General features: G+C 39.8%; 1 protein-coding gene across 1 annotated transcript in view; it reads left to right on the top strand.

Moving 5' to 3' along the window:
* Window positions 1-25,368, top strand: part of LOC140716861 (maternal B9.10 protein-like) — an 80,246-nt gene extending 54,878 nt beyond the window's left edge. The window contains exons 2-5 of the mRNA XM_073029847.1: window positions 19,363-19,553; window positions 20,813-20,950; window positions 23,091-23,436; window positions 24,923-25,368. Of these exons, the coding sequence (XP_072885948.1) occupies window positions 19,381-19,553; window positions 20,813-20,950; window positions 23,091-23,436; window positions 24,923-25,099 (834 nt within the window). The 5' untranslated portion in view covers window positions 19,363-19,380 and the 3' untranslated portion in view covers window positions 25,100-25,368. The remainder of the gene's footprint in view (window positions 1-19,362; window positions 19,554-20,812; window positions 20,951-23,090; window positions 23,437-24,922) is intronic.
* The last annotated feature ends 1,432 nt before the right edge of the window (window positions 25,369-26,800 follow it).

Genomic DNA, 26,800 nt, shown 5'->3' with positions numbered 1-26,800 from the left:
CTGCAGGAGGTGCTGGTGACGAGCTGAAACCTCTTTTGATGGTAGTGTAAGTAGCGATTGACCATCACTGCCCGCAATCAGCTAACTACACTGCCTACAAACCCGGCTAGTCCTTATGTTCGGAAGGAAGAGAAGGCCATCTTCAGAAATACTAATCTGGATGGGCGAAAGTAAAAAAATTAGTGTGAATTAACATTCCACGACCAATATGCCAACAATTCTGACGCAGTCTTCTACATTTTCCTAAAATACCAACTTTTATACGAAATCGTCAATTTAAATCAGGGGTTCACAACTTTTTTTATGCCATCGATCTCTACCATTAACCGAGGTTGGGAACTCCTGATTTAAATCAAACCGTAATCTTAAATATCTTATCTTCGTTGAATTAAAAAAACTCCAACGTCCTTTCATATTAATTTTAATTCAAATCTAATTCCAGTTCTTAAATTGGTATAAACATGAATTAGTCAAGTTAAATGCCATCTAAATTAGAATTATTCCCAGACATTTAAAATGTTAGATGGGGACATTTATCGATTAAAGTAACATATTGGTTATCAGATAGTTTAAATTCCGTTTAACTTAAATGCGGGAACCTAATAGAGAGAATAAAATTAAAAGAGGGATTATTCCAATGAAATTCTATGACGAGCTCGAATTTACAGTTAGTGATCTAGAAATTAAACGTAAATTGAAAATTAATTAGAAAATTAGAAACGAAATGGAGTTTAAATACATGGTCCTTTTCTTCTCGATTTGCTTCGCTAGAATGAATCCAATAATCGTTTCAGCTACGTGTTCTGTCGAGAACAGAAACTTTAAAAACTATTTTAGTGACATACTGGTCTTTTTGAGTAATTATTTGGTAATCGGTTGAACTGTACCTGGGTACGAAGAGAATTAGAGTTTTCTCCAAGTTGCAGGAATCTGGTAAACAGTCGGTAGTGGCTGTGTGTACAGTGTGTAGTCAGGGGGATAGCGACGCGGGTCATTTCATGTGGCTCCACTGCTACCTGTAAATATGAACCAAGGCCGATCTTATACCTGGATTAAGGTGTGGCCCGCCCTGGGCAGTTACCATGGGAAGCAGGGGCCATCCAGGATAAGAGCGGAATTGAGTCCATTAAAATCAGAGGTTTGGCACATGTACATATGCTGCTCCTCCCTCATTGACCACACGTTTGCAACTGTACACATTTAGTCACATGTGGGCCACTTCGTAGAACCATTAGCTTCGAGTCAAGGCTTCGACATAAATCTGGAGTTACTGTCTAGCTTTGGGGATAAGACTTTAAACAAAGACTTTCCAAGATAATAATGGACATTTAGTCAGAGTTAAACTTGGCCATCAATTTGTACACAGCAAAGTGTAGCTAAAGCGGAGTTATCGCATCGTCTTCGTTGCACATCGCTGCGTACACATCTCTGGCCAAGTTTCCTTTATTAATAACGATAACCACACCGAGTTACTTAATTGATTGGAAACCATTTGCACACCCCTGGAATTTTTGAAAAACGCCATGCAAATACAAGTTTTTGTTGTTCGTGGGTTGCTGCTCACATTTCCCCGATTAGTTCCGGAGAATCAGCGATAGTTTATTGCTCGTGTTAGGAAGATTGTGTACTTATTACAAACTTCAACATTTGGGACATTGTCTATGCAGCAGCCTACAACATTCACTCCAAGCAGAGCGGTGCCAAACTCAACATTGTGACCTTCTGTCAGCATCGCAGAAAAGCAGTTGTCAGACAGCGTTTAATTGGGGAAATTGGCGAGAAGTAATACAGAACTGGATAGACCGAGATTAAAACAAAGGGAAGAGCATTTCACAGAGAAACAGTTGCTAACTCAATAATTTAAAATCTTAAAATTATATGTTTGTGTTAAAGAAATTTTTACCCAAGAAAAGTAAATTGTGATAAGTTGTTGCTCAATAACGTGGCGGGATGAGAATCATTAGCACCATACTGGCTGGAGAAAAAAATGAAAGTAAGATAAGAAACGAATAAAATAAGCGGACATAATATTTATAACAAGAAATGTTACTCAGGTCATATCCCCGTTTGTGGAAATTCTGATAATTGGTTCCTACATTGCAAGAGTAACTACAATTTATATTACTTCATTGGCTTAAAAACCATTTGGGCTGTCTTAAATGTGACATGAAAGGCGCTACTTAAATTTCCTTGTTGTTGCTCCTTGTGCATACGAATTTTAATCATCACAGAATTTAATTTGCGGAATCCCTGTGCTCACGAAACCCCTCCCCAGATCTCTTCAACTCTTTCGCTTTAAGAATACCCTTAAAGCTATTTGACACAGCTTTTGGCCACAAGACAAAATGCGCCTTATATTGGCTTGTCAACAAATTTAATTCAGCAATCGTTTCCTTACGGGACCTTCACTCCATTAAACTCTACACAGAAATGCAACTTATTCTGATTGGTAGAAAGCCGACAGTGACATTGACGTTTGGGGTTTGTTATTTCAGGTTTAGCCCTGAAACGCTTAAATAATTCAAAAACTTCGCTGTTCAGTAGAGATAGATTTATTAAAGTATCATTTACGTTCCGCACTTTCTAACCTACCTGTTTTGCTTTTATTTTGTTAAAAATCAAATACTTTCCGAACTCTAGCCTGTAAATATCAGCGTGAATATTTAATTACCTCGGTACATTTATGTTTAGAACTATTTTTCCTTATCGCTTAAAAGTACCTTGGCCAACTATATGATCAAGTCTGTGAATTGATTGGGTCAAATAAGGAGAAAATGCTGGAAACATTCAGCAGGCAGGCAGCATCTGTGGAGAAGGGAAACAAGGTTAACACTCCAGGTCCGAGATCCTTAGTCAGAAATTGTCCGAGTCCCCCGGAAAGATTTAGATCTTTTGAAGTCGAGTTAGCAACAATCATTCGGACGCATTGCTCCCCGCGAGTTATAAATCCCTTTATTCCGTGGTTAACTGTCCCAGGACTAAAATTTATAGCAATACGATAGATAGTTATGAACCAACCTTGCTCTGTTACCGAGACTGAAGCCGAATGAGAATTCACTCTTACTGAGCGAAGTAAGAGTTTGCCCAATGCAGATATTAGATTAGAATCTGCCCGACTCGAGGGAGGGCAAGAGCTCAAAACAGTCCCGTGACCTAGTTTGTCTCTGCACAAACGCCTGGAAAACTTAATTTGACCTACACGTTTATATTTTCCTTTTTGTTTGCTCCGCGAGCACTTTCTGTTTTCAGCATTGTTATACACAGAACTCTGACGTGTTTTCGGTCTGATCCACCTCCTGCTATCCCAGTCCCCTGTGATTTGAGTCGCTTTATATACCCCAGGTTCCGGCGTCTCAAACCAAATGACCACTTTAAATTTAGCGCCAGGATCAGGCGCCCTTTCACCGGAGGGAAAGCTGCTTCACCCCGGGAAATTCAAACAGGGGAATGCAGAAGCTGAGTAATGTTTCAGTACAGCGCCGTCACCATGATTCCGTAGCAACAGAATCTTTTTGTGTGTGTATGGCAGTCTTTTAATATTCAAATTAGTAAGAGGACTGTTTCGCGTTTTCTTCTGTCCGTTTCATCTTCTGGTTTACCAGGAAACCGGAGGCACACGAGACTACAGAAGGCAGAAGCTTGTTGTCGAGGCAACAATCTGCCAGAAAACTCATTGGATCAACAGTTCCTCCTCTCACAGATGCCGCTCGACTCGCTGAGTTCCTCCAGCAGATTGCTTGCACCGATCCGGAAGGGACATGAACTATTTTATCTCGCTCAGTAACGGGGCGAATTCTCAATTCGATTTCAGGCTCAAAAACAACGCAATACTGGATTAGAGTTGATATTTCTTCTATCTGTCCAATTTATTGTCGTAAACCCTAGTCCTAGGTTAGTTAACCGACATCCCCTGGAAACGCCTAAACAGTGACTGCGAAACAAAATGATTTATAACTCACTAGAGTCAAAGCACTCGAATTTAAAATATCTAACACTTTTTTAAAACTGCCTTTAACATATTCAAAGATTATTTTTGCTGCCCTTTAAAAGGAGTTCCAAAGATTTATGATCCTCAGAATAAAAACTTTTTAAAAAAGCAGATTGAACTCTAGTCGGTCCAGTCTTTGATTTGTGACTCTCTATTTTTAAACAATGACACTCTAAGCACTTCTAAGATAACAGATCATTTCCATATCTATAATATCAAAACCCCTTAGAATCCTGTATGTTTCAGACAAGATCCTGCCACTTGTCTAATTTCCAGCAGACACACTATATTCTGTCCAATCTTCCCTCAGAGGACAACCCAAACATTCCAGGTCTAGTCTCACAGCATTAATATCTTTAAAAAGAAAGGAAATCCATACTGTACACTATACCCCAAAAAGAGTCTTATCAACATCTTGTGTAAATGAAAGATAACATCTCTACCTCTGTATTCCATTTCCCTAGCAATAAATAAGCTTCTTTTAGCTTTCCTAATTACTTATTGTAATTGCCAACTACCCTTTTGCACTTCATGCACTGAATACCCAGGCCCTTCTCTAAGTGTTCTGCAGTCTCCCACTCATTATCAAATCCCTTCTTATGTTCCTGATCTAAATAGGCAATTTCATACATTCCTGAATTATATTCCATTTGCCAGTTCTTTGCCCACTCAGTGAACCTGTATTGTAGTCTCTTTCACAACTTACTTTCCTACCTATATTTACATCATTAGCAAATTTAACACCATTAACTCATCCAAGTTATTTACATTGCAAAAAGTTGACACCTAGCACCGATCCCTGTGTCAAAACACTTACTTCATCCTGTCAATCAGGAAAAAAGACCCATTTATGTCCACCTGTTTGCTGTTAGCCAGTCATTCTTTGGAAAGAATTTGGAAAATGCGTAGCTTGGTTGGTTGATGGTTGGTCAATCTTTCCTCCATGCCAATCTGTTATTTCCTACACAATTATCTTCAATAATTTCTGCAATAATCTTAACAATAACCTTGCAATAATTTTAACTGGGTCCTTAGCTAACACCCTTTGAATAAGGCTTAGAATAAGCATATGTTGCTTATTCAAAGATTTCCAATAAATTAGTCAAACATAATTTCCCATTCACACAACCATGCTGATGTTGGCCGGTTACTTTGACTGTTCCATCTTTCCTATAGATATGTCATGATAGCATCTAATTGGTTCTCTCCACTCTTTTGTCTAAGAGTCCCTTCCAAATGTTAATCATCCACTGGATGAAAATTTCCCCAAATTTATTCTTTAATACCCTCAATGCTTGTCCATTTGTTGGCAATTTACTCAATTCTTTCTTCTTCCATATGGCCATTTCTGAGATGTCTCTTTCCAAGGCTGAACTTCTTCATATTTCATTCCCACCCAATCCAAGGACCAGTTCAGTGATTTTTTTTCTCAAATTGTTTATGCACTGGAATGTTTCTCTTTTACCTATACTTACAACACTGTCTGTCCAAAAGCCAATTGAGTTTATTGATCTTTGCTCTGCACTTCAGGTTGTATAATGGCTGTTCTAAGGCTCAGTTGCTCCAATGCCAACCATGGCTCTGTGGAAAGCAGTGCAGTCTCTGCACCAGAAGGCTGAGGGTTAAAGCCACAAATAAAAAAATATTAAATATATAATAAGACTTCAGTGAAATTCCATAGGCATTGATGCAGTGTTTTTCTTTCAGATGAGATCTTTAAGCCCACCCTTGACTTTCCTTTCAAGTCCGTGTTGATGACTGCATAATGCTACTTTAAGAATAGTGGAAGTGGTCTTCTATGATCAATATATCTGTCCTTCAATGAATCCCATTAAGAACATAAGGACCATAAGGAATAGGAGCAAGAGTTAGCCATTTGGCCCTTCAAGCCTTCTCTGCCATTCATCAAGATCATGGTGCTCTTCTCCTTAGTATTATTGCACAGCACTAGGCACATACCTCTTGACTTCCTTTATATTGGGAAATCTATTGTTTGTGAGCATCCACCTGTCAGTCACTTTGCTGTCTGTGATGTAAGAAGGTGGCGCCTGGACGTGTGATCAAGACAGTTACTAAAAGAATTTGCTGCAAAAATGACAAGGGTCTCTAGTAAGCTATTGAACAAGAATAGAGTATCACCACTGGTCTAATAGATTCAGCAAACCCTGAGTTGGATACCAGAATGATCACTACAAGCAAGCTTCCTCTGAAGCAGTTGTTCCAAACCTTTATTATGCCATGGACCCCTACCATTAACTGAGGGCTGTGGACCCCTGCTCTAAAGATTTCACTCATCTCGGTTTTAAACAACTTACCCTTATTTTAAAATAGCCTTATTCTATTCTGATTACATTTATCCTGTTGAGTCCTTCAAAAAAGTTTTATGTTTAATGAGTTCTTTTTTCATTATTCTGGACAATAGAAAACATAGTCTTAATCTACTCATAGGGCAAACCCATAATCAATGAAGCACACTGTTTACTCCCCTCCATAGATGTTGCCTGACTTGCTGAGTTCCTTCAGTATTTTGTGTCTTTTGACCAATAGAAGCAGTCCTTGTGGCACAAAGGCATCCTTTCTTAGAGCGCTACATAAAAAAAGGCAGGCCCTTCAGCCCATCTAGCCCATGCCAGCCCATGCCAGCATGGTCTTCTGCTTAGACCCCTCTACCTGCACCTGGAACACAGCCCTCCATATCTCTCTCATCCAAACTTCTCTTAAATGTTACAATTGAACCCACATCAGTCACTTGTACTGGCAACTTGTTTCACACTCACATCATCTTCTGAGTCAGGAAGTTCCCCTTGGATTTCCCCTAAGTGTTTTACCTTTCACCCTAAACTCACTGTATGACCTCTAGTTTGTCTCTCACCTAACCTGAGTGGAAAAAGCTTGCAAGCATTTACTCTATCTTCACCCATCATAATTTTGTATAGCTTTATAAGGTCTTCCCTCATTTGCCTGTGTTCCAGTGAATGAAGTCCTAAACTATGCAACCTTTCCATAAAGATGTTCTTGGATAAGGAGATCAAACTTTTGTGTAATACTGTAGGTCTATAGTCTTACTAAGGCTTTTGCCTTACTGCAGGCATTCAAAGTGTCTTGCTGTAAAGGCTAATTTACTATCTGTTCGCCTAACTGCTTACAAAGGTACACCTACGTTCCCTTCAACATCGACACTCCCCAATCTCTGACCACTTAACAAAACTTCTCTGTTCTGTGCATCAAATGAATCACACTTTTGCACATTTACTGCATATTCATTTTCCATTTTCTTTCTTGTCCAAATCTAGTTTTAATTTGTCTTTATTTTCATAAATATTTATGGAAGCTTACATTCATACTGACTGCCAGATTTCCAAATTACAACAATGATTGAACTTCAGAAAGGACTTATTTGACTGTGAAATACTTCTGAATGTTCTGAGATGATCGAAATTGCTATACAAACACATGGTTTTCATGTTAAACAATTTTTTTTCAACAACATTCATGGAATCTGATGTCAACAATTTTTCTTTCAGAGAAACAAGAGCCTTCTTTCCAAAGGACAATACTGTAAAAAACAGTACAGGCCCTTCAGCTCACAATATCTGTGCTGAACACCATGCTAAATTAAACTAAATCTCTTCTGCAACACATGATCCATATCGCTCCATTTCCTACATATCAGTCTGTTTATCTAAAAAGCCTTTTAAACCATTGTTTTATCTTCTTCCACCATTACCCCTGACAGCCCATCCCCAAACACACACCACATTCTGTGTAAAAAAATTACTCAGCACATCTCCCCTAAACTTTCCCCTTCTCACCTTAAATGCACGTCTTCTAGTATTTGACACTTCTACCTTGGGAGAAATAAATCTCGTATAATCTTAGATGGGGGAGTCTGGAACTTTCAAACACAAAGGATGACCAACTCCTGGCACAAATGCTTTAAAAATGGGATAATATGCTGGTGACCTTCAGAAAATGCAGTGTGTTTTGGTGCTCTTTTAAACACTGTTCAGGATTCTGGTCTTATAACCTGCTCAATTGCTTGGAAAAGAGGAAGTAGGAAAGCAAAAAAAAAAAAGGGATTGCAGTCCGAGTATAAAATAAACATTCCATTTAGGCCTAAGTTATTCAGTTGTATTTTCTGTGTGACCACTTGTTACCAGAGAAACCCTTTAGTAATGGAACCGTTCCCTCCTGCTCATGTCTGGACTTGCCCATACAGGAATCTATGAAAACCCCCAATTCAAGCCATAGTAAACTGATGGGAGTCAACTTAACCCATGCACTGACATCAGATTAATTTCAGTTAAAATATAGAGTCATCATGGCAATAGGGCTACAATAATGTATACTTCAGATATACAGTGTGGTTGTAACATATGGATATAGAGTTTATTTACAGCATGAGCTGTACAGGCTGGACGTAAATTGTTAGTGTATGATTTGAATAGTATTAATGTTTATGGATAGTATCATTATTGGCACACAATGTCATTGTAGTTTCTATTTTTATTTTGTTACAATATGAACATGAGAACATAAGCATTGGGAGCAGGAATAGGCCAGCTAGCTCTTTGAAACTATTCCATCATTGCTCAAGATCGGGACTTTTCTACTTCATGTATTATCATCACGCATCTTGGATCGAGTATTGTCCAGAAATCTGTACATTTATGTTTTAAATTAATTATACAGCACTCTAGTTCTCTATGGCAGGAAATTCCAAAAACTTACAACCCTGGGACAGAAGGATTTTCTTCATTGCTCAGGCCTAAACAGCCTGGTCCTTATTCTGAAACTGTAGCTCCTTGTCTTAGGCTGTAACCTCCTTCCATGGAAATCATTATCTCTCCGTTCACTGTATCAGACCCTTTTTTATTGAGTTTTATTGAGACCATCTGCCATTCTTCCAAACTCCAGGGGACACATACATTGTTGACTCAATCTTGCCTCACAGGCCAAACCTTGTTTCCAAGAACTCTTCTTTTCATTCCCCTTCTGCCACGTACTTTTAGTGTGGTGAGTTGGCTTTGGCTACAGGATGATGTTAGTGATTTGGGCTGAGACAAGGCAGATTGAGTTCAATCCTGATAAATGGGAAGTGATGCATTCTGGGAGTGCTAATGAGGCTAACACAGCAATGGATGCAAGATCAGAGAAGATATGGTCCAACTTTAAGAAACATTGGTCAGTTCTCAGAGCTTTGGTCTCCACAGTATAGGAAGGACGTGATAGTGCTAGGGATGGCACAGAGGAGATTCACGAGGATGATACACTTCAGTAATGATGAGAAACTGGAGCAATTATTTCAGTTTTCCTCAGAGTAGAGGAAGTTTTAGATGAGACCTGAGGTTTGAAAAATTATGAGGAATATACATAGGGTAGATTGCAGAAACCATTTCCCCATAACCTATTGTGGCCCTCCATTGGTTGAGGTCGACCATGGACATTGTGTCCTAGCTACTTATGTTGTTGGTGCAGCTGCGGAGACCAATATGAGAGTGGCAGTCTCTGTTGCAATGCTCGCATCTATAAGTGGTCTCAGCTCTGCTGGAGATGCAGTGTTCCTTTCCGTGGGTCAGTTTGTCTTCTGCTGACTTAAGGTGTTGTTTCAGGGAGCTTCTCCATTTGGAGCAGTTGGTTGCAAGTTCTTCCCAGGCTTCAATGTTGATGTCCAGCACTTTTTGTCAGGTTGCAAGATAGTGTAATGGTTAACACAACGCTTTACACTGCAGACAACCCAGGTGAGAATTGAATAAATGGGACTGGAAGTTAAGGAGAGAAACTAAGTTAATGAATATTGTGAGTTGAAAGAATCCAGAGGAAATATGGAGAGATATATTTGAGAGAAAAGGTGAATAGTCGGGAAAGGTGGGAGCTGAGGAATAGAGTGAATGGCAGGTTGATGTGGTTGAGGAATGGGTAGATACGTTTTTTATTTAAATAAAAACAGGGTCTTTCCTGACAAGTGATTATACAAGCCAATTCTCTAGAAATCTTCATTCTATGTCCTAAACCCTGTGGGATTAGTTGGAACAGTGAGACTGGAATATACTTGAAACCCACATTGGTTACAGTTTGATTGTTCTACAGTAGTTAGTATCAGCCTCTGTGGGATTGTGTTTGAAGGTAATCCACTGGGCCTGTTCAGACCTGCCAGAGAAAGTCTTAACAATATACATACATGCAGTCCAAAGTCTAACTTAAACACAAACTCTATCTATCTGCAAATACCTTTCCAGTAATAGTAGACAGAATAGTAAGCACAGGAACAGGCACTTTTACCTATGGTGTCTGTGCCCAGCCTGATACCAAGTTAAATTAAGTTAAATTAAATTAATCCCTGATATTATTCTTGTCAAATAAGCCAGGATATTAATGAATTTCCTGAGCCTGAGGCCTGAGCCTACAGTTTATGAATATGGCCTTTAGGTTCAGCAATGCCTTCCTGAAATCAGAAGGCACCTCAGGGCACACAGAACAGATCGGACGTTCGGTCCTTGGTTTTGGGGAATTTGGGGAGAGGCGATTGGAATGTATTCGTGTAGGATTTGTTTAAGTGGATGATTAGTCTTCTCACAGGTTGGTGGGCTGAAGATCCTGCTTCCATTTCTCTATGACATTATGACTATAGGTTGGTATCTGACAACCTCCAGTGTGAAGAATAGTCAAGGGATGTGCTACTCAGTGGTAGTTTCCTTGCATTCTAGCAATAGGAACATGTAAACTTTGGCCATCAGTTTGATGAGGTGCCACAAAGTTTGTCCACTCAGATGAACCTAAAGTACCTTTATTGATCCCAAAGGAAATTACAGTGTCACAGTAGCATTACAAGTGCACAGATATACAAATATACAAGTACTAGAAGAGAAGTAAGAAAGAATAAAAAGTAAGTTACCTCAAACAGTCTGACAGGAGGGGGCCACCAATTTCCCGTCTACAGGTTGACTTGTTATAGAGCCTAATGGCCAAGAGTTAAAATGACCTGCTATAGGACTCTTTGGAGCAGCGCATTTGAGGAAAGGGATGTTTGGGTCCAAATCCACAGGTCCCTGAAAGTGACCATGCAAGTAGATAGGGTGGTAAAAAAGGTATACGGCACAAGAGTAAGGAAATCATACTGCATCTATGTAAAACCATACTAGGAGTATTATGTGCAATCCTAGTTGCCTCTTTACTTGAAAGATGTGAAGATTTTAACAATTAGCTTTATTTATCACATATACATCGAAACTTCAAAACATAAAGTGAAATGTACCATTTGCGTAGGGGATGTGCTGGGACAGCTGCAAGTGTTCAAAGTTCAAAGTAAAATTTATTATCAGAGTACATACACGTCACCATATACAACCTTGAGATTCTTTTTCCTGTGCGCATACTTAGCAATCTATGAAACAATAACTGTAAAGGGAGAGAGAGAGGGAGAGGGAGAGCAAGAGGGAGAGGGTATCAGTACTGTTTGCCTGCCATTTAATTCTCAGTCCATTTGAAATAAGACATTCTTGAACTTAAAGTCCTCTTCAATTCTTCTCTTGCTATTCATCAACAGCAAAGAAATAGTTAGAATGGGTGAGTCCATTGTCTGTTACATAGGTAAAAGGGATTTTTTTTTAGCAACCACTCTCAATTACACCAGTGAAATCGGAGATTGCTGCATAAGGTATTACTGGTGCAGACACATGCATTATTATTTTGTGATAAGAATATGTGGTAGCATTCTTTGAACAAGACTCTGCTTAGATTGTGACTCATGGCAACATGTATATACACTCAGTGGCCTCTTTATTAGGTACACTTGTACACCTGCTTGTTACTGCAAATATCTAATCAGTCAATCATGTGGCAGCAGTTCAAGGCATAAAAGCAGGCAGACATAGTCAAGAGGTTCAATTGTTGTTCAGACCAAACATCAGATTGGGGGGAAAAATGTGATCTAAGTGACTTTGACCATGGAATGATTGTTGGTGCCAGACGGGGTGGTTTGAGTATCTCAGAAACTGCTGATCACCTGGGGTTTTCACCTTGTTAATGAGAGCGGTCAGAGGAGAATGGCCAGACTGGTTTAAGATAACAAGAAGGTGACAGTAACTCAAATAGCCATACATTACCACAGTGGTCTTCAGAAGAGCAACTCTGAATGCACAACACGTTGAACCTGGAAGTGGATGGGCTACCGCAGCAGAAGACCATGAACCTACATTCTGTGGCCACTTTATTAGGCAGAGCACGTACCTAATAAAGTGGCCACTGAGTATATGAAATGGCATGGTAAAAGTTACCCATTCTCAAGTTTGTACAGAGCTGATCTCACCCATGCATTGTGTGACTGTGTCTGATACCATCACGTAGTGTTCATCAGCTAAGAACCATATCCAATTTTTGGGAACATTTTAATAGAAGGGTTTTTGATTCAATATGATAATCGTTCGGTTCAGTAATCCTGAATAAATGACTGAGCCCTAGAGATCTGATGGTAGCACATGTGATCTCTGTCTATTTTGAATTGTCTTGTTTTATTCTGTTTTTCAATAATTCTCTCAATAGCAATACCTCTTAGCTAAACAGGGGAATAAGCATAACCAGAGTGATTGTTCTTGAAGGCAGTTTAATAATTTAGTATTATTTGTAAAGGTTCAACCTATTATGTTGCCTCTACAGTTGATTATCCTGAAACACATGCATGAGTGATAGCCATTTAAGAGCTGTTAGCTGCTCTAGACAAGTACTCCATCATTTGTGGCAAATGCAGGTAAAAAAAACTGAGGAAACAAAGATCCAAGTACTAATTTTTTGATCTGCTTGTTGGAATAAAAGATTAAATAGAAGAGAGATTTTTCCTCAACAAAGAAGCAATTGCACTGAAGTATGAGTTGGCTCTGCAGTCACTGTCAGCACTTTTATTGAACACCAAGATTTAGTGGAATGATTCAGAATCATGGTTTTAACAAAACCCTGAGCAAAACAGTTATCCCAGTGAAAATCAATGAATGTAAAGACATGCTGGTAGGCTAATCTCTTCTGTTAGTTAACCCTTAGTTCATAGCAGATACTGGTGGTCTGGCGATAACCTGTCCTTGGATTAGAGATCTGTCTGTGTGTGGGTGGATGGGTAGGAGGGAGGAAAGGGGTTTGCTTTGTTTTGTTGCTGTTGTTATTGCTTGTGTTGTTATGCTAACATGGTGGATGTGCTGTGTTGGTGCCAGAATGTATGGTGATACTAGCAGGCAGTACCCGGCACATCTTTAGGTTATATTGGCTGTTAAAGCAAACAACTCAGTTCACTGTATGTTTCGATGTACCCGTGATAAGTAAATGAATCTGAATCTGAAGTCAAAAAGTTAGGGAAGGAAAATAATTATGGAAGAATTGTGGTGCCTTGCAGGAGATGGAATGAGGTCCTATTGCACAGGTGCAGAGGAAATTGTGCAAGAGGTGACAAGGCAATGCTCCTATTTATTTATAAAGAGCAACTTTATAGTTTTGCTTCATTCAATGCCAGCAGGTCCAGACTGCGGGTCAGATTCTAGTTAGCAACACACACAAAATGCTGATGGAACGCAGCAGGCCAGGCAACATCTATAGGAAGAAGTACAGTCGACGTTTCGGGCCAAGACCCCTCGTCAGGACTAACTGGAAGGAGAGATAGTAAGAGATTTGAAAGTGGAAGGGGGAGGGGAGATCCAAAATGATAGGAGAAGACCGGAGGGCAAAGGATGAAGCTAAGAGCTGGAAAGTTGATTGGCAAAAGGGATACAAGGCTAGAGAAGGGAGAGGATCATGGGATGGGAGGCCTAGGGAGAAAGAAAGGGGGAGGGGAGCACCAGAGGAAGATGGAGAGCAGGCAAGGAGAGATTGTGAGAGGGACAGAGAAAGGAAAAAAAGGGGAAAATAATAAATAATAAATAAATAAATAAATAAATAAATAAATAAGGGATGGGGTAAGAAGGGGAGGAGGGGCATTAATGGAAGTTAGAGAAATCAATGTTCATGCCATCAGGTTGGAGGCTACCCAGACGGAGTATAAGATTCTAGTTAGGTCAACTTTGGAAAATGCTGCATGTCCCCAGGCTGGGCTAGCTATCACCGAAGATATAAAGAAATGCTTAAAACCATATTACATGCATGTACTTGCACCACATGAAGTAAATGCAGTGGGTGGGTTGTGGTTGGAGAGATACACGGAAACTGTGCACTGCCTGGACATATGTGAGACTCTGGATGGAGAACATTGTGCCTTGGCTGGCTGTGTCAGGTACTGGACGAACTAGACTGTAGAGGCTGGAACCTGGAGCAAAAAGTAAACTGTTGGAATGCAGGTGCGGGGGAGGGGGGTAGCGGGAGTGTCAGATAATATCTGTGAAGGTAAAGGGATGGTTCATGTTCCATGTCGACACCCTTCACCAGGACTAAGATCTTAAAAGGTGTTGGGATTGGTGGGACAGAAGACCATAAGATCATAAGACATAGGAGCAGAATTAAGCTGTTTGACCCATTGAAACTGCTCCACCATTTCGATCATAATGAATTTATTTTCTCTCTTAACTCCATTCTCCTGCCTTCTCCCCGTAGCCTTTGATGCCCTGACTAATCAAAAACCTATCAAATTCCATTTTAAATATACCCAATGACTTGGCCTCCATAGCTATCTGCGGCAATGAATTCTACAGATCACCACCATGTGGCTAAAGAAACTCTTTCTTATCTCTGTAATAAAGGGATGGCCTTGTATTCTGAGGCTGAACCCTCTGGCCCTAGACTCTCTCACTATTGGAAACATCCGCAGCATGCCCACTCTATCTGGGCCTTTCAATATTCGCTAGGTTCGGTAGAAGCTGGGATGAGATGGGTAGAAATAAATAGCAGTGGGGGGTGGGTTGGTGAGGAGAGGTGAAATGATTAGCAGATGGAGTCAGATGTGGGAAAGGTAGGGATTGAAAAGGGAGAGAGACCATGGGAGCATAGGCAGGTGAGGGAAAGGAACACGGGAGGAAAATCCAAAGCTTCCCCCTCTTGTGACAGTATCACATTACTGCAGCACAGTCATTTTAACCTGGAACAGTCAGTATGCTTGCTTTATTATTGCGAGACAGTGCAGAATAGTCCCTTCCAGCCCTTTGAGCCACACCACCCAGCAACCCCCTGATTTAATCCTCCCTAATTATGGGACAATTTACAATTACCAACCAACCAGTATGTCTTTGGACTGTGGGAGGAAACGGTAGCACCCAGAGGAAACCCACGCGGTCACAGGGAGAACGTACAAATTCCTTACAGGCAGCAGCGGGAGTTGAACCTGGTTGCAGGTACTGTAAAGTGTTGTGTTTCTTTTTTACTTTCTGGTCCACCAACCAATGACCACAGCCATGTTATTTCTCAGTTTTCAAATGGAGTTTATTATCATGACTTCTCATGCCATTCACAGTTCTCTGACCTCTTGTCAAATGCCCTACCTCTGCAATCATTGTCTAGTCCCTAATCAACACATTTATATATTTCATGACTTTCCTCACTCCCCTTAATCCTGTGCCCTTTTATTGATACTTCTACCATGGAAAAAGATTATGTTGACCTTATCTAAACCTCTTAAAATTTTATGTATATTTTTATGTTACCCCACCTTCTTCTTCACTTCATGGAAATCAAGCCCAGCCTATCCAAACTGTCTCCATGACTAAAATCCTCCAGTTCAGGCAACATGCTGGTGAATCTCCTCTGCACTCTCTCCAGTGCATCCACAACATTTTGATAGTCTGATGACCAGAACTTCAAGAATACTCCAGGTGTGGTCTAACCAGTGTTTTCTAAAATTCCTGTTTTATATCCTATGCCCTGACCTATGAAGCAAGTATACCATGCACCAGCTTCACCACCCTTTCTTCCAGTGCTACCACATTCAGCAAACTATGAAGTTAAACACCCAGATCCCTCTCTTCAGCAACATTCCTTGGCATCCTATTAATTCCTATATATACCCCTCCCCCAATATGACTTCCCAAAATGCATTATCTTGCTCTTGTTGCTGTTAAATTCTACACGACAATGCTTCACCTTGGACGAACCTCCTTGCTATCCACAACACCATCAGCTTTTGTGTCTCCACTCCACCACTACGTGATTATTTGTCATTAGCCACCTGATGCACAGCTTAGCGTCACTTTATGGACACACAATCTATGTATATGTGCCGTCTTATGTATTCATATTTACTGTGTTTTTTCATTATTATTGCATTCTTTATCTTACTGTGTTTTTTTGAGCTGCATCAGATCTGGAGTAACAATAATTTTGTTCTCCTTTATACTTGTGTACAGAAAATGACATGAAATAGTCTTGAATCTACAAATTTACTAATTATACTTTCTATATTCACATACCCATCATTAACATATATCACAAATAAGGGTCCCATAATCAAGCTCTGCAGTATCCATTGGTAACAGACTTCCAATCAGTGAAGTATCCTTCCACCACCTCATCAGCCTCTTTATCACCAAGCCAATCTTGGATCTAATTACCCAGTTCTGTTGCATTTCATGTACTTTTATCTCCTGGACTAGCCTGCCTTGTAAGATTCTTGTCAAATACCTTACTAAAGTCTAAATAGACAACATCTACTACTCCATCTTAGTCAATTATTTTGGAACTACGAAGAATTTCAAAAATTATCTTGAATGTTACAATGAAAATGAAGATTTGGAGGGTGCAGTTGTCAAAACCATTGCATGAAAACAGTCCATTATTTGCACTAGGAGTCTGTGCTGATTTTGTTCATTTGCAGTCACAGCAGCATACATTGGATGATTTCCTCCATTTTATAGTACTGTTATAGTATTGCTAGTGTTCTAATTTGTTTAAATACTAAATTTGTTACTCAATTAAATGGTAGTTTTTTATGCATTTTGAACTATTTCCATGAAATTTTGGCTAATTGGGGCAGCCACTTAACTGGGCCAAAAGGTACAGGTCTTGATGTCTCCCAATTAACCAGAATCCATTGCATTAGACCAAGGCAATACAAAGTTGAAACTTGTCACAGAAATTAGAGAGAAGTGACAAAAAAACTATTGGTGTCTTTCAATGCCAAAAAAAGCACAGTTGCATGAACTGATGAATGGGGTTTTCTTTGACCTTTCCCATGATGCTTCCTTTTCCCATAAAGGCTCCAACCCACCAAGGGGCTTGGTAATGGAGGTCTGAGTGTATTGCTGGTAGGTGGGTTGGTCTGAAGCATCCCACAAAAAAAAAAACAGAATGTAGCCTTTAATATGTTGGGAGCCTGGTGATTTTAGACCTCAGGCTTGTTAATTCCTGTTTAATTGATGTGTGAATAGAAACTAGTTTGTTTTATTTAAAGTAATTGCTAGTCCTGTTACTTTCTTTTTTCCTGCCTCCTTGATGGTTTGGCTAATGGTGGGATGAAAAGCAAGTAGTGATCATAGTTTCAAATGGGCTTTGCCAGGCTGATGTCAAGAGGGTTTTAGTTGGGTTTTGAATTGGAGATGGTGTGGGTGAAATGATATAATGTCCCATTCCTGGGATAGGATGGTGAGATAGGGAATGAGAATGGAATTGATATTAGTTCTGATGAAAGGCTTATGGCTATTTCACTCTCCACAGATGCTGCCTCAATAGCCAATTATTTCCAGCACATTTTCTTTTTAGTTCATGTTTCTAACATAGATTAACCTTGGAAAAAAATATATAGAAATATTCACTACTACTCACTGAATCTGTGTTGACCACCAGTACTAATCCTACCTTAATTCCACATTCCCATGCTCTCCCAGATTCTATCACTCATCCTACATTAGGAATGATGAACCTACCAACCTGCTTGTCTTTGGGATGTGTGAAGAAACTGGACAAATGTGATGTCACCTCAAGAGGCATATGCAAACTACACCTGAGATTGTGGTCTCGGCTGCAGAGGCACTGTGCCACTGAAATCTGCAGATTTTTTTTTGCACCTTCTACTCTGACTACTTATGACTTGTACTTGTGACTACAGTAGTACTGGAGTAATGCTAGACAGCAGTTTTGTATCACATGTGACAAATAAAGCTAATTTTTAAAGAAAAATCTTTAAGGATGAGCAATGTGTTCCAGCTGATGGCATTGAAATCACTGATCGAATGTAAGGTTTTTTTTGTGCATTCTGTGGTCTGCTGGTCAGTAGGTGGCGATCAGAGCTCACTCTGCAGCAGAGAGTCTAAAGTACTTTTTAACCTGGACTCATTCGGAACTAGTGCATTAAGCGGTAGGAGGGGGAAGATGAATGTCTATTTTCATAAAGACTAATGATCTATGGCACGTGACAAAAAAAAGCTCCCTGTAGTTTGGGCCAGAATAGAACACCCAAAAGCTGTGTGAAAAGTGAATTTGTCTGACTTGAGGTTGATTGGATCAGTGAGCTATAGATCAAATTTTGTATGGGATTATGCAGGTTTTTTTTAATCAGATGCTTGAGTTTAGATCCAAATAACTGGAATTGTGACTGTTTCTGCATTCCCTATGGGACTCCAGGTTACTGGCTATCAGTTGTTTGTGTTTACAATGTGAATTGCAAATGGACTTGGATGCATATTTAAGTTCTGTGAGCTTTAGGCTTGTGTTGGAGGAATAATGTTGAACTTTTTATGCTTGGTAGGATATTCAAGAATTTCAATGTGACTGCTTTGGGAGCCATGTTGCAATATTCTGGGGCTCAATGGCCAGTCTTTAATGTGTGGTGCAGCCTTCATTCTTTCCCTTGCATCATTTGGAATTCTATGTCATGGTTCTAAATGTTATTCCTCCAACGGATTATTCAGCCATTTGAATATTAACTGTCTGAATTACTGTGAAGCTAGGGGCTTGAGATTGAGCTCTGTTTATGTAAGAGCCTCTCATTATAAATGAAGTAATTGGCTTTGAAATATTTGTCCTGAACTTCTGAGGTTTAAAAAAAATTTGTGGTTAACCTTAAAATTAATTACTACAACTGCTTGAGGTGTTTGAAGGTAAAACTGTGCCACGTATGTGCCAGATTAAGCAATGTTTCAATTCCTCGCGTATTTGAATGTGCTGAAATGGCAGCTCAGACTTGAATTGATGTTTGATTTTTTTTTAATGTGTGGAAAGTAAAGCAATTAACATTTCAGGTCAATGATCCTTTGTCCTGATCTAAGCCTCGGACATAACGTTACGTTTTGCTTTCCACAGATGCTGCCTGACTTGCTGTTTACTGACTGTAATTTGTCAGATTTCCAGCATCCATCACATTTGAGTGATCTTTTTAATGTGATGTTTTCAGCTAGTCTTGGGTTGGAGAAGACTGGGTTGGGATGAATGTGTTGTGTTGAAGGTCCTCATTTAAAGGTCGAAATCTAACCTTCCAGGTGCCACCCATTGAAACAATGAAAGAAGAAATTGCTGCCACAGTAGTTTTCATCACCCGACTAGTAAAGAAAAATGAGAAATTCAGCAAGCAGAAAATAGAGAAATTTGGGAACAAACTGACCAAGATATTGTTTGAAAAATACAAAGATCACTGGTACTGGACAAATCCACCCAAAGGACAAGCCTACAGGTAGGAATGGGCTGTTGTTTTGGCTGGAAACATTTGGTGAATTAATTCAAATATGATTTGTAATAACTGAGTCAGTGAATAGGCTTTTGGTAGGAAGACCATATTAGACCTGTCTGAAATTCTATTATTGGGTTCAAGATCTACATTGATATTGAACTTAAGCATTGACTCTCGACTATAGCCTTCAAAGCCTGCTTGTGGGGCTTTTAAGTAGTGACAGTTTTCTGCTTCAGGGAAAAGATATTCTGGCATTTTTTTATGCTCCTAAGGTTGTATGTTTTTTTTTAAAAACTACAGTGACATAAAAATGAGTCAACACTGAATCTGAACAATATTAGTGGTTACTGTATTTCAAACTGGAATGTCCATGGATTCTAAATGAATTAAATAGTAACTAATTACTGTAACTGAACTGATAATCCTAATCTCATGATTCCAAGGACAGTTTGAATCCCACAAAAACTAACATCTGAATGTTAAATCTTTCATTTAAAACAAAATAGTGAGAATGATGGAGTTGCTGGCTCCCAGAAAAGAACATTAAGTTCAGAAAAGGACATAAAAACAAAAATCCAAATGTCTATTTAGAGTTGCCAATTGTAAAAATCATATTTGATTTTTATTCTCAAATATACTTCAGTTGAGAGAAAATTGTATTTCAATTAGTTTTCTTCTGGAAATCATCTATTTCTCTGGAATAGAAATTAATGGCATGAGATGTGGTTTTACTGTTCTACAGATTCAACTTGCCTTGGCTTTATTAAGTGATGTTATTGTGTTTTTTCATCCTGATGAAATGGTTACTGTATGAGGAACATCTGGCAGCTCTTAGGCTGTATTCCCTGGAGTTCAGGAGAATGAGGGGGGATCTCATAGAAACATTCCAAATTGTTAAAGGACCTGAACAGATTAGATATGGCAAAGTTATTTCCTATAGCAGGGGAGTCTAGGGCAAGAGGGTATGACCTCAGGATTGAAGGATGTCCGTTTAGAACAGAAATATGGAGAAATTACTTTAGTCAGAGAGTGATAAATCTGTGGAACTAGCGGCTGTGGAGGCTAAGTCATTGGGTGCATTTAAGGCAGAGATGGGTCCTTGATTAGCCAGGGCATCAAAGGGTATGGAGAGAAGGCAGGGGAGTGGGAATGACTGGAAGAATTGGATCAGCCCATGATTGAATGGTGGAGCTGACTCAATGAGTTGAATGGCCTACTTCTGCTCCTATATCTTATGGTCTTATAAATATTTTCCTTCAAAGGTGCATCAGGGTGAACAGGAATCAGCCTCGGGATCCTATCCTTTTTCAGGCCTGTGTAGAAAGCAATATTGAATATTCGTCTCTGGAGCTGCCTCAAGAACTCACCATCTGGGTGGACCCATATGAAGTGTGGTGTAGGTAAGGGTTAATGTTAAATTACCTGGCTAATTGGTGAACCCAGAACTTCCCACCTTTAATCCTACTCAGCTTGCCAAATGTATTAATGAGGAAAATAGGTTTGCTGATGTACAATGGGTGTTGGGATGGAGATGCATCTCCTCCAAAGGAGGTGTAAGATGCTCCTCCTCTCCACTAGCCTGCAGGTCAACCTTGGGCAAGGTGTAGCACCTCCCCTTCCCCAATCAGGGGCATGTGAAGCCATGTGAGCAGGTGGTCCAAATCACAAGTCTTGGTTAAGCGACCACTGATACCAGGCAGACAATCCCTGAAGAGTATTGATAAAGACACTGCCCAGAAGGCAATGGCAAACCACTTTTGTAGAAAACTTAGCCAAGAATAACCATGATGGCCTACATCCTACAACATGGCACATAATGATCAGAATATGGAGACTTGTGGAAGAGAAGGTAGCAGGGTCCATTAATATTGCCCACACTTGTTTAGAATATTAACTGCACATTATCTTCCCACTGAAGTAACTGGGTAGACCAAAATCTAGAGACCAGTATAAGGGCAGGTGGGATCTTTAGAAATCAGAGTAGCATAAAAAGTTTGTTGATTTGTCCTGGGTTAATCACTTGCCACTAGTTAGCAATACATGTCTCCATGGTCTCAAAATAAAGTAAATTTATTATCCAAGTAGGTATGTCATATACTACCTGGAGATACAATTTCTTGCAGGAATTTACAGGAAAATAAAGAAATCAAATAGAATTTACAATAAACTCTACATACAGACTGATAAACAACCAAGTGCAAAAGACAAACTGCAAAAAAAAAATACCGAGAACACAAGTTGTAATGAGTCCTTGAAAGACACCTGTTCAGTTGCTGCTTTTGGGAGGTGTGTAGGTGTGAGGATCAGCTGAAATGGGGGGAGGGACCCCCAATAATTCTGCCTTTCAGTTGTAGACTACCTAGCTGATGGAAATTTCTGCTGGCCTCTATTTTGCCACCACTCATTATACTATTTTCTTTCTCCAAACAATCCTGATGTAGAATTTTGGCTCAAACACCACATGCTTCCTCATCCCCACACCTCTTCCCACCAGCCACCCCCCCCCCCCCCAGCCATAAGATATTGGAGCAGAATTAGGCCATTTGGCCCATCAAGTCTGCTCTACTATTCCATCATGGCTGATTTATTATCCTAAATCCCATTCTCCTGCCTTCTCTGTAACTTTTGTCACCCTGACCAATCAGGAAACTATCCTATGCTTTAAATATCCACTTAAGTTATCCCCACCTACTGATGCTGCTTGACCTGAGTTCTCCAGCAGATTTTATTGAGCAGCTAAGCAGCACTGGTAGTTAACACTTACTCTGAGATCCTGTCTATTGGCAGTCCAGTGGAATGAAGCTGTTTTCGAAAGCACATCAAAAAGCCAATTTGATGCAATTGCTTAAAAATAAAGGCTTTATGGGCTCTCACTTGCAAGAAAACTGGGTCAGTTGCAATGTTCCCTCTAATTTGTAATGACCAGTGTGCAAAAAAAATCTGGTGCTGTGCAATTTTTTGCCCAGTGACAACATGCGCACACTGAATTTTATATATGTATTCATTTTAACAGCTAGCAAAACACTGTCAATAAGAACTTTGAACTTCTCTTGGTTTGTTCGTTGATCTGTACTTCCACAAAACGTAGCAGACCTGTAGCGGAGAATGAAGGATTTTGTTGCCGGAGCCTTTGCACACTTTCCATGTGTGATTTGCTAAATGGCGCTTTAAAAACTCGTTTCCAAATAGGGTTTCACTACTTCCCACTTGCAAATTCTCCAGCAATCTTTTGCATCGCAACAATACACACAGGTCACACCAGTTTCTATATCATATGTAAATATTTCTCATAGCTGCATGTTCCTGATCTCATGAGCTTTGTCAACACTGGCTACATCAGAAACCAGAAATAGAAATGTGATTGTGTATGATCATGAAATGTACTGACGTGCCAATGAGGTAGCGGGTGACAACTTTGTGCAGTTTTAATTCCTTTGTGGGCTAGAAACAAAAGATGTGTGGGCATGCACACCTTGGAGGGAACATTAGTCAGTTGAGTAGGTAATGCGTTGATCGCGCACTAACTCTTGTGTACTCCAGGTGTGGAGAGAAGAACCAGCCATTCATTGTAACAAAACTGGAGGAAAAGAGCACAGATGTGAAAATCTCCAAGTACATCAGCCATGCTACGGAGCGTGTTACCTCTGAGGATGTACTAGAGAAATACTCAGATGAGGATGGCTACAATGAGGAGCAGAATGCATTCTGTACTATGAGCAACGCCTATGGGGAAGCAGAAGGCTTCAGTGAAGTTGGAGATATGACCATACCAATTGTGAGCAACCCAAACAGTATTTACCAGGTGGAAGACTACAACGGAGTAAGATATCATGGTGAAATACCCCAGACCATCCCCACTGTGATTAATCCAAACAGCATCTACCAGGTACAGTAGATGAGTCAACCATCAGAACATGTCTAATATTGTCATTATAGGCTTAGAATTTAATGAGTTAAAATCATTTACTTGTCACTTAACAGATGCCAATAAGCATGAGCTTTTTTTAAAACGTCTGGTGTTTGGTTGCCTTAGTGACCTACATTTCTTGCTGATCTTCAGCAAATGATTTGGAAGCTTGTGTGTGCAAGTAATTTAAGTTAGTCACCTGAAACAAGAACTTGCCCTGGTTTACAAATCTTCATGAGAAAGGACCAAAATGTACTGAGCTTGCTAGCTGCACTTCCCAGTTGCTCTGCACCTAATGACAACACAATGTACCAAATTGCCATTTACAGCAGTGCTAGTGATGCCAAGTGAGCACCCATGATTGCCTCCCCATTGGGTGGTAATTCTGCTAGTATCGAACTGAATGTGTTACTTGACATACTTTTGCTTAGTTTCTGGGAAAAGGCTATTTACTCAATCTGAACCCAGAGATTACTGATTGAAACTACCAGAAGCAACTGGCTATGTGGGAATAGTGTAAAAATGAAGTTTGCCTGTAACTGAAATGCTTGGCTTCTCAAGACTAAGAATCATTGTTAATTTATTATGGAGTTGAAGGTGCAAAGTGGATAAATAGGTTTATTTGGAATAGGTCCTTCCGGCTCTCCAAGCCATGCTGTCCCACAATCCTGTTTAACCCTAACCAAATCATGGGTTAAGTTACAATAACCAATTTATCAACCGGTGTGTCTGACTGTGAGAGCAAATCAGAGCACCTGGAGAAAACCCATGCATTCCACGGGGAGGATGTACAGAATCTCCATACAGGAAGCTAGAATTTGAACCCTGTACCCTGGAACACCCTGAACTATAATAATGTTGCACTAATCACTACACCACCATGATTAAAACCACTTTTGACCAGTGCCTAGGAATGTAAGGGGTAGACAGCATTGCAAGCTATTGGAGATGAGACTAGGTATTCTACATGTCTACAGTAAATGGTTAAATATGATGGTGACAGTTACTAAATTTGAAACTGGAAGGGATCTTAAGTACTCAAAATGCAGAATAGTATGGGGAGGAATGGTACACTGAGCATTGTTACCAAGCAATGGAGAAATTAAATCAAACTCCTGACGTATGCTTGAGTGCTGAGTGAAATGGAGATAAAAGGTGGAGCTCCCTGAAGTTGTTTTTATGGAATCCCAAATAACAAAGTCTCTATAAAGTAAATGAGGAGGGGGAAATTTAAGAGTTTGAGCAATTGAAATGAAACCAACAATTGGGTGTAAGCTGTGCTGTAAATCCTAATGGAGAAGGACTTTTTAAGAAAATGCTTCCTTGGGCAGTGGAATCCCAAGGTTTCTGTTATAGAGCAACTCATTCACTGGGGTTCAAAACTTTAGATGGCATTTTTAAATTACTATGGACTAGACTAGAGCTTGCTGTAATTTTAATTAAGTTTCCTTTTTTTTCTTTGCAGTACAACTACTACACATATCCTGCAGCTGGCTGGCCTAGATTTGTTCCCAGGAAATCATATGTAGAAGATTGTAATGGCTACTACGCTCCCCAGAAAATCTACAAAATGTACAGAGTTTCGAATATGTTCACCGTTCCCTATGTTGATCGGTATCATTGGGTGAATACCAAGCGCTGATCTCTCCTTATCCTCTCCTCTCCTCTGTCTGTCTGTCTTATTGTTAAGTTAACTTTCTGGCAATATAGGTGATTCTGAGTAGTCTAGTGTTCTGACATACTAAGGGAGATGGATTTAAAATGTTTCATCATTAATCTCAACTACATATTTACATGCTTTCTTAACTTTGGACAAATTTTATTATACATATGATAAAAATTCTTACTACAGATGTCTATATAATAGGTGGGTGTTTAACTTGCCAAGTAAACAGTTTTAAGGCTCAAATGGAAATGTTTGAAAATGTTTATTGAATAAAAAGCCATTCTTTTAAACTTGGAACAATGCTTTCTAACTTGTGTTCTTGACTGATACTGAATGGAGGATCTTCTAACTAAAGCCACAAATAGCAATTGTTCAATTTTCCTTGTGCTGATAACTTATATTGGTCCCTCATCTGAAGCTTCATTCTTGTAGTGCCATCACATGGTGTATTCAATCTTTAGTGGAAAATCTGTAGCTGCTTATCTTAAGCCTAAATGGTAGACAAATTGTGTACTGTACTCCCCAGTGAGGAGTAGCATGATGGAAGGAGACGATAGGCAGTTTCATCAATTGAAGACTTCCTTTGTGGTGTACTACTAGATACAGGAAATGGCATCAATGCCAAGGATCCTAATATATAGATCCTTGAGAAAAACAAGGTCACCATTACACTGAACACCATGGCATCCTGATTCTTGAGTTGCACCAATGAGCATGTTACACTCATTATTCCCTTATCACTGGCTCTGTCCTTCAGTTAACAACACTGGAGTAGGACCTAGAGTTCAATTACCAAAGGTGCTATGGTAACAATGGCTGCCACTCGATGTATTCATCCTTGGTGGCCATGGGTGAAGCTGTACCAATTGTGTGAAGAATGAGATGGTGTATTTGAACTGTAGGTCCTACATGAGATCAGTGTTTGATGAACAGGACAGCCGGGATGACCTGATAAATCTGCCCATTTGAATAGGCAATGGGCAGCCGAGTGGCACAGCCTATGCCCTCACTCAGGTCACTGCCTATCTTCACCCTCTATTCTCACCCAGTATACAGTCAGGGGGGAGCCCATGCAGATGTGGGGGGCCTACACTTGTCTCAGGAGGAACAAAATTGGTGCAGAAGAACTGGTTGCTGCCTCTTACTCTTCAGGACACTTCTGGACATTAATTGGAATTCCTCCAGCATGGGGGGGGGGTGCGGTTGTGTGTGGAGAATCTTGTAATATTTTGAGAAATTGCACAAGGGACTGGATGTTTTGATTTGAGTCAACTTAATCAAATGTTCAAACTGCACCTCTTAGACTAAGGCCTAGGATCATCCTGAATAGCTTTACCACAGGCTTTCTGGTCATTCTCTAGAATTTCTCATCTAGTTCTACACCCCAATCACTCTGACTAATGATTGAACTCTTTTCACAAAAGTACTAGAAATGTTCAAGGCAGGCAGTATTTGTTGAACAGGTTAACATCTCAGGTCAATGATCTATCATCAGAATTGGGAGTAATATTCCAACTATTTTTGGGTCTAATGAGACTGATGTAACATTAGCTCTCCTCTTTCTGCCATAAACATTTGTATGACCTGATTGTGTTTCCAGGATTTTATTTCAGATTTCCTGCATCTGCAGTTTTTCCTTTGCTTTTATTTCATTTGTATAAATCCTGGTTAATTTCC

The sequence above is a fragment of the Hemitrygon akajei genome, chromosome 26 (genome assembly GCF_048418815.1).
Source record: "Hemitrygon akajei chromosome 26, sHemAka1.3, whole genome shotgun sequence".
Classification (NCBI taxonomy): domain Eukaryota; kingdom Metazoa; phylum Chordata; class Chondrichthyes; order Myliobatiformes; family Dasyatidae; genus Hemitrygon; species Hemitrygon akajei.
This window is presented reverse-complemented; position numbering and strand designations above follow the sequence as displayed.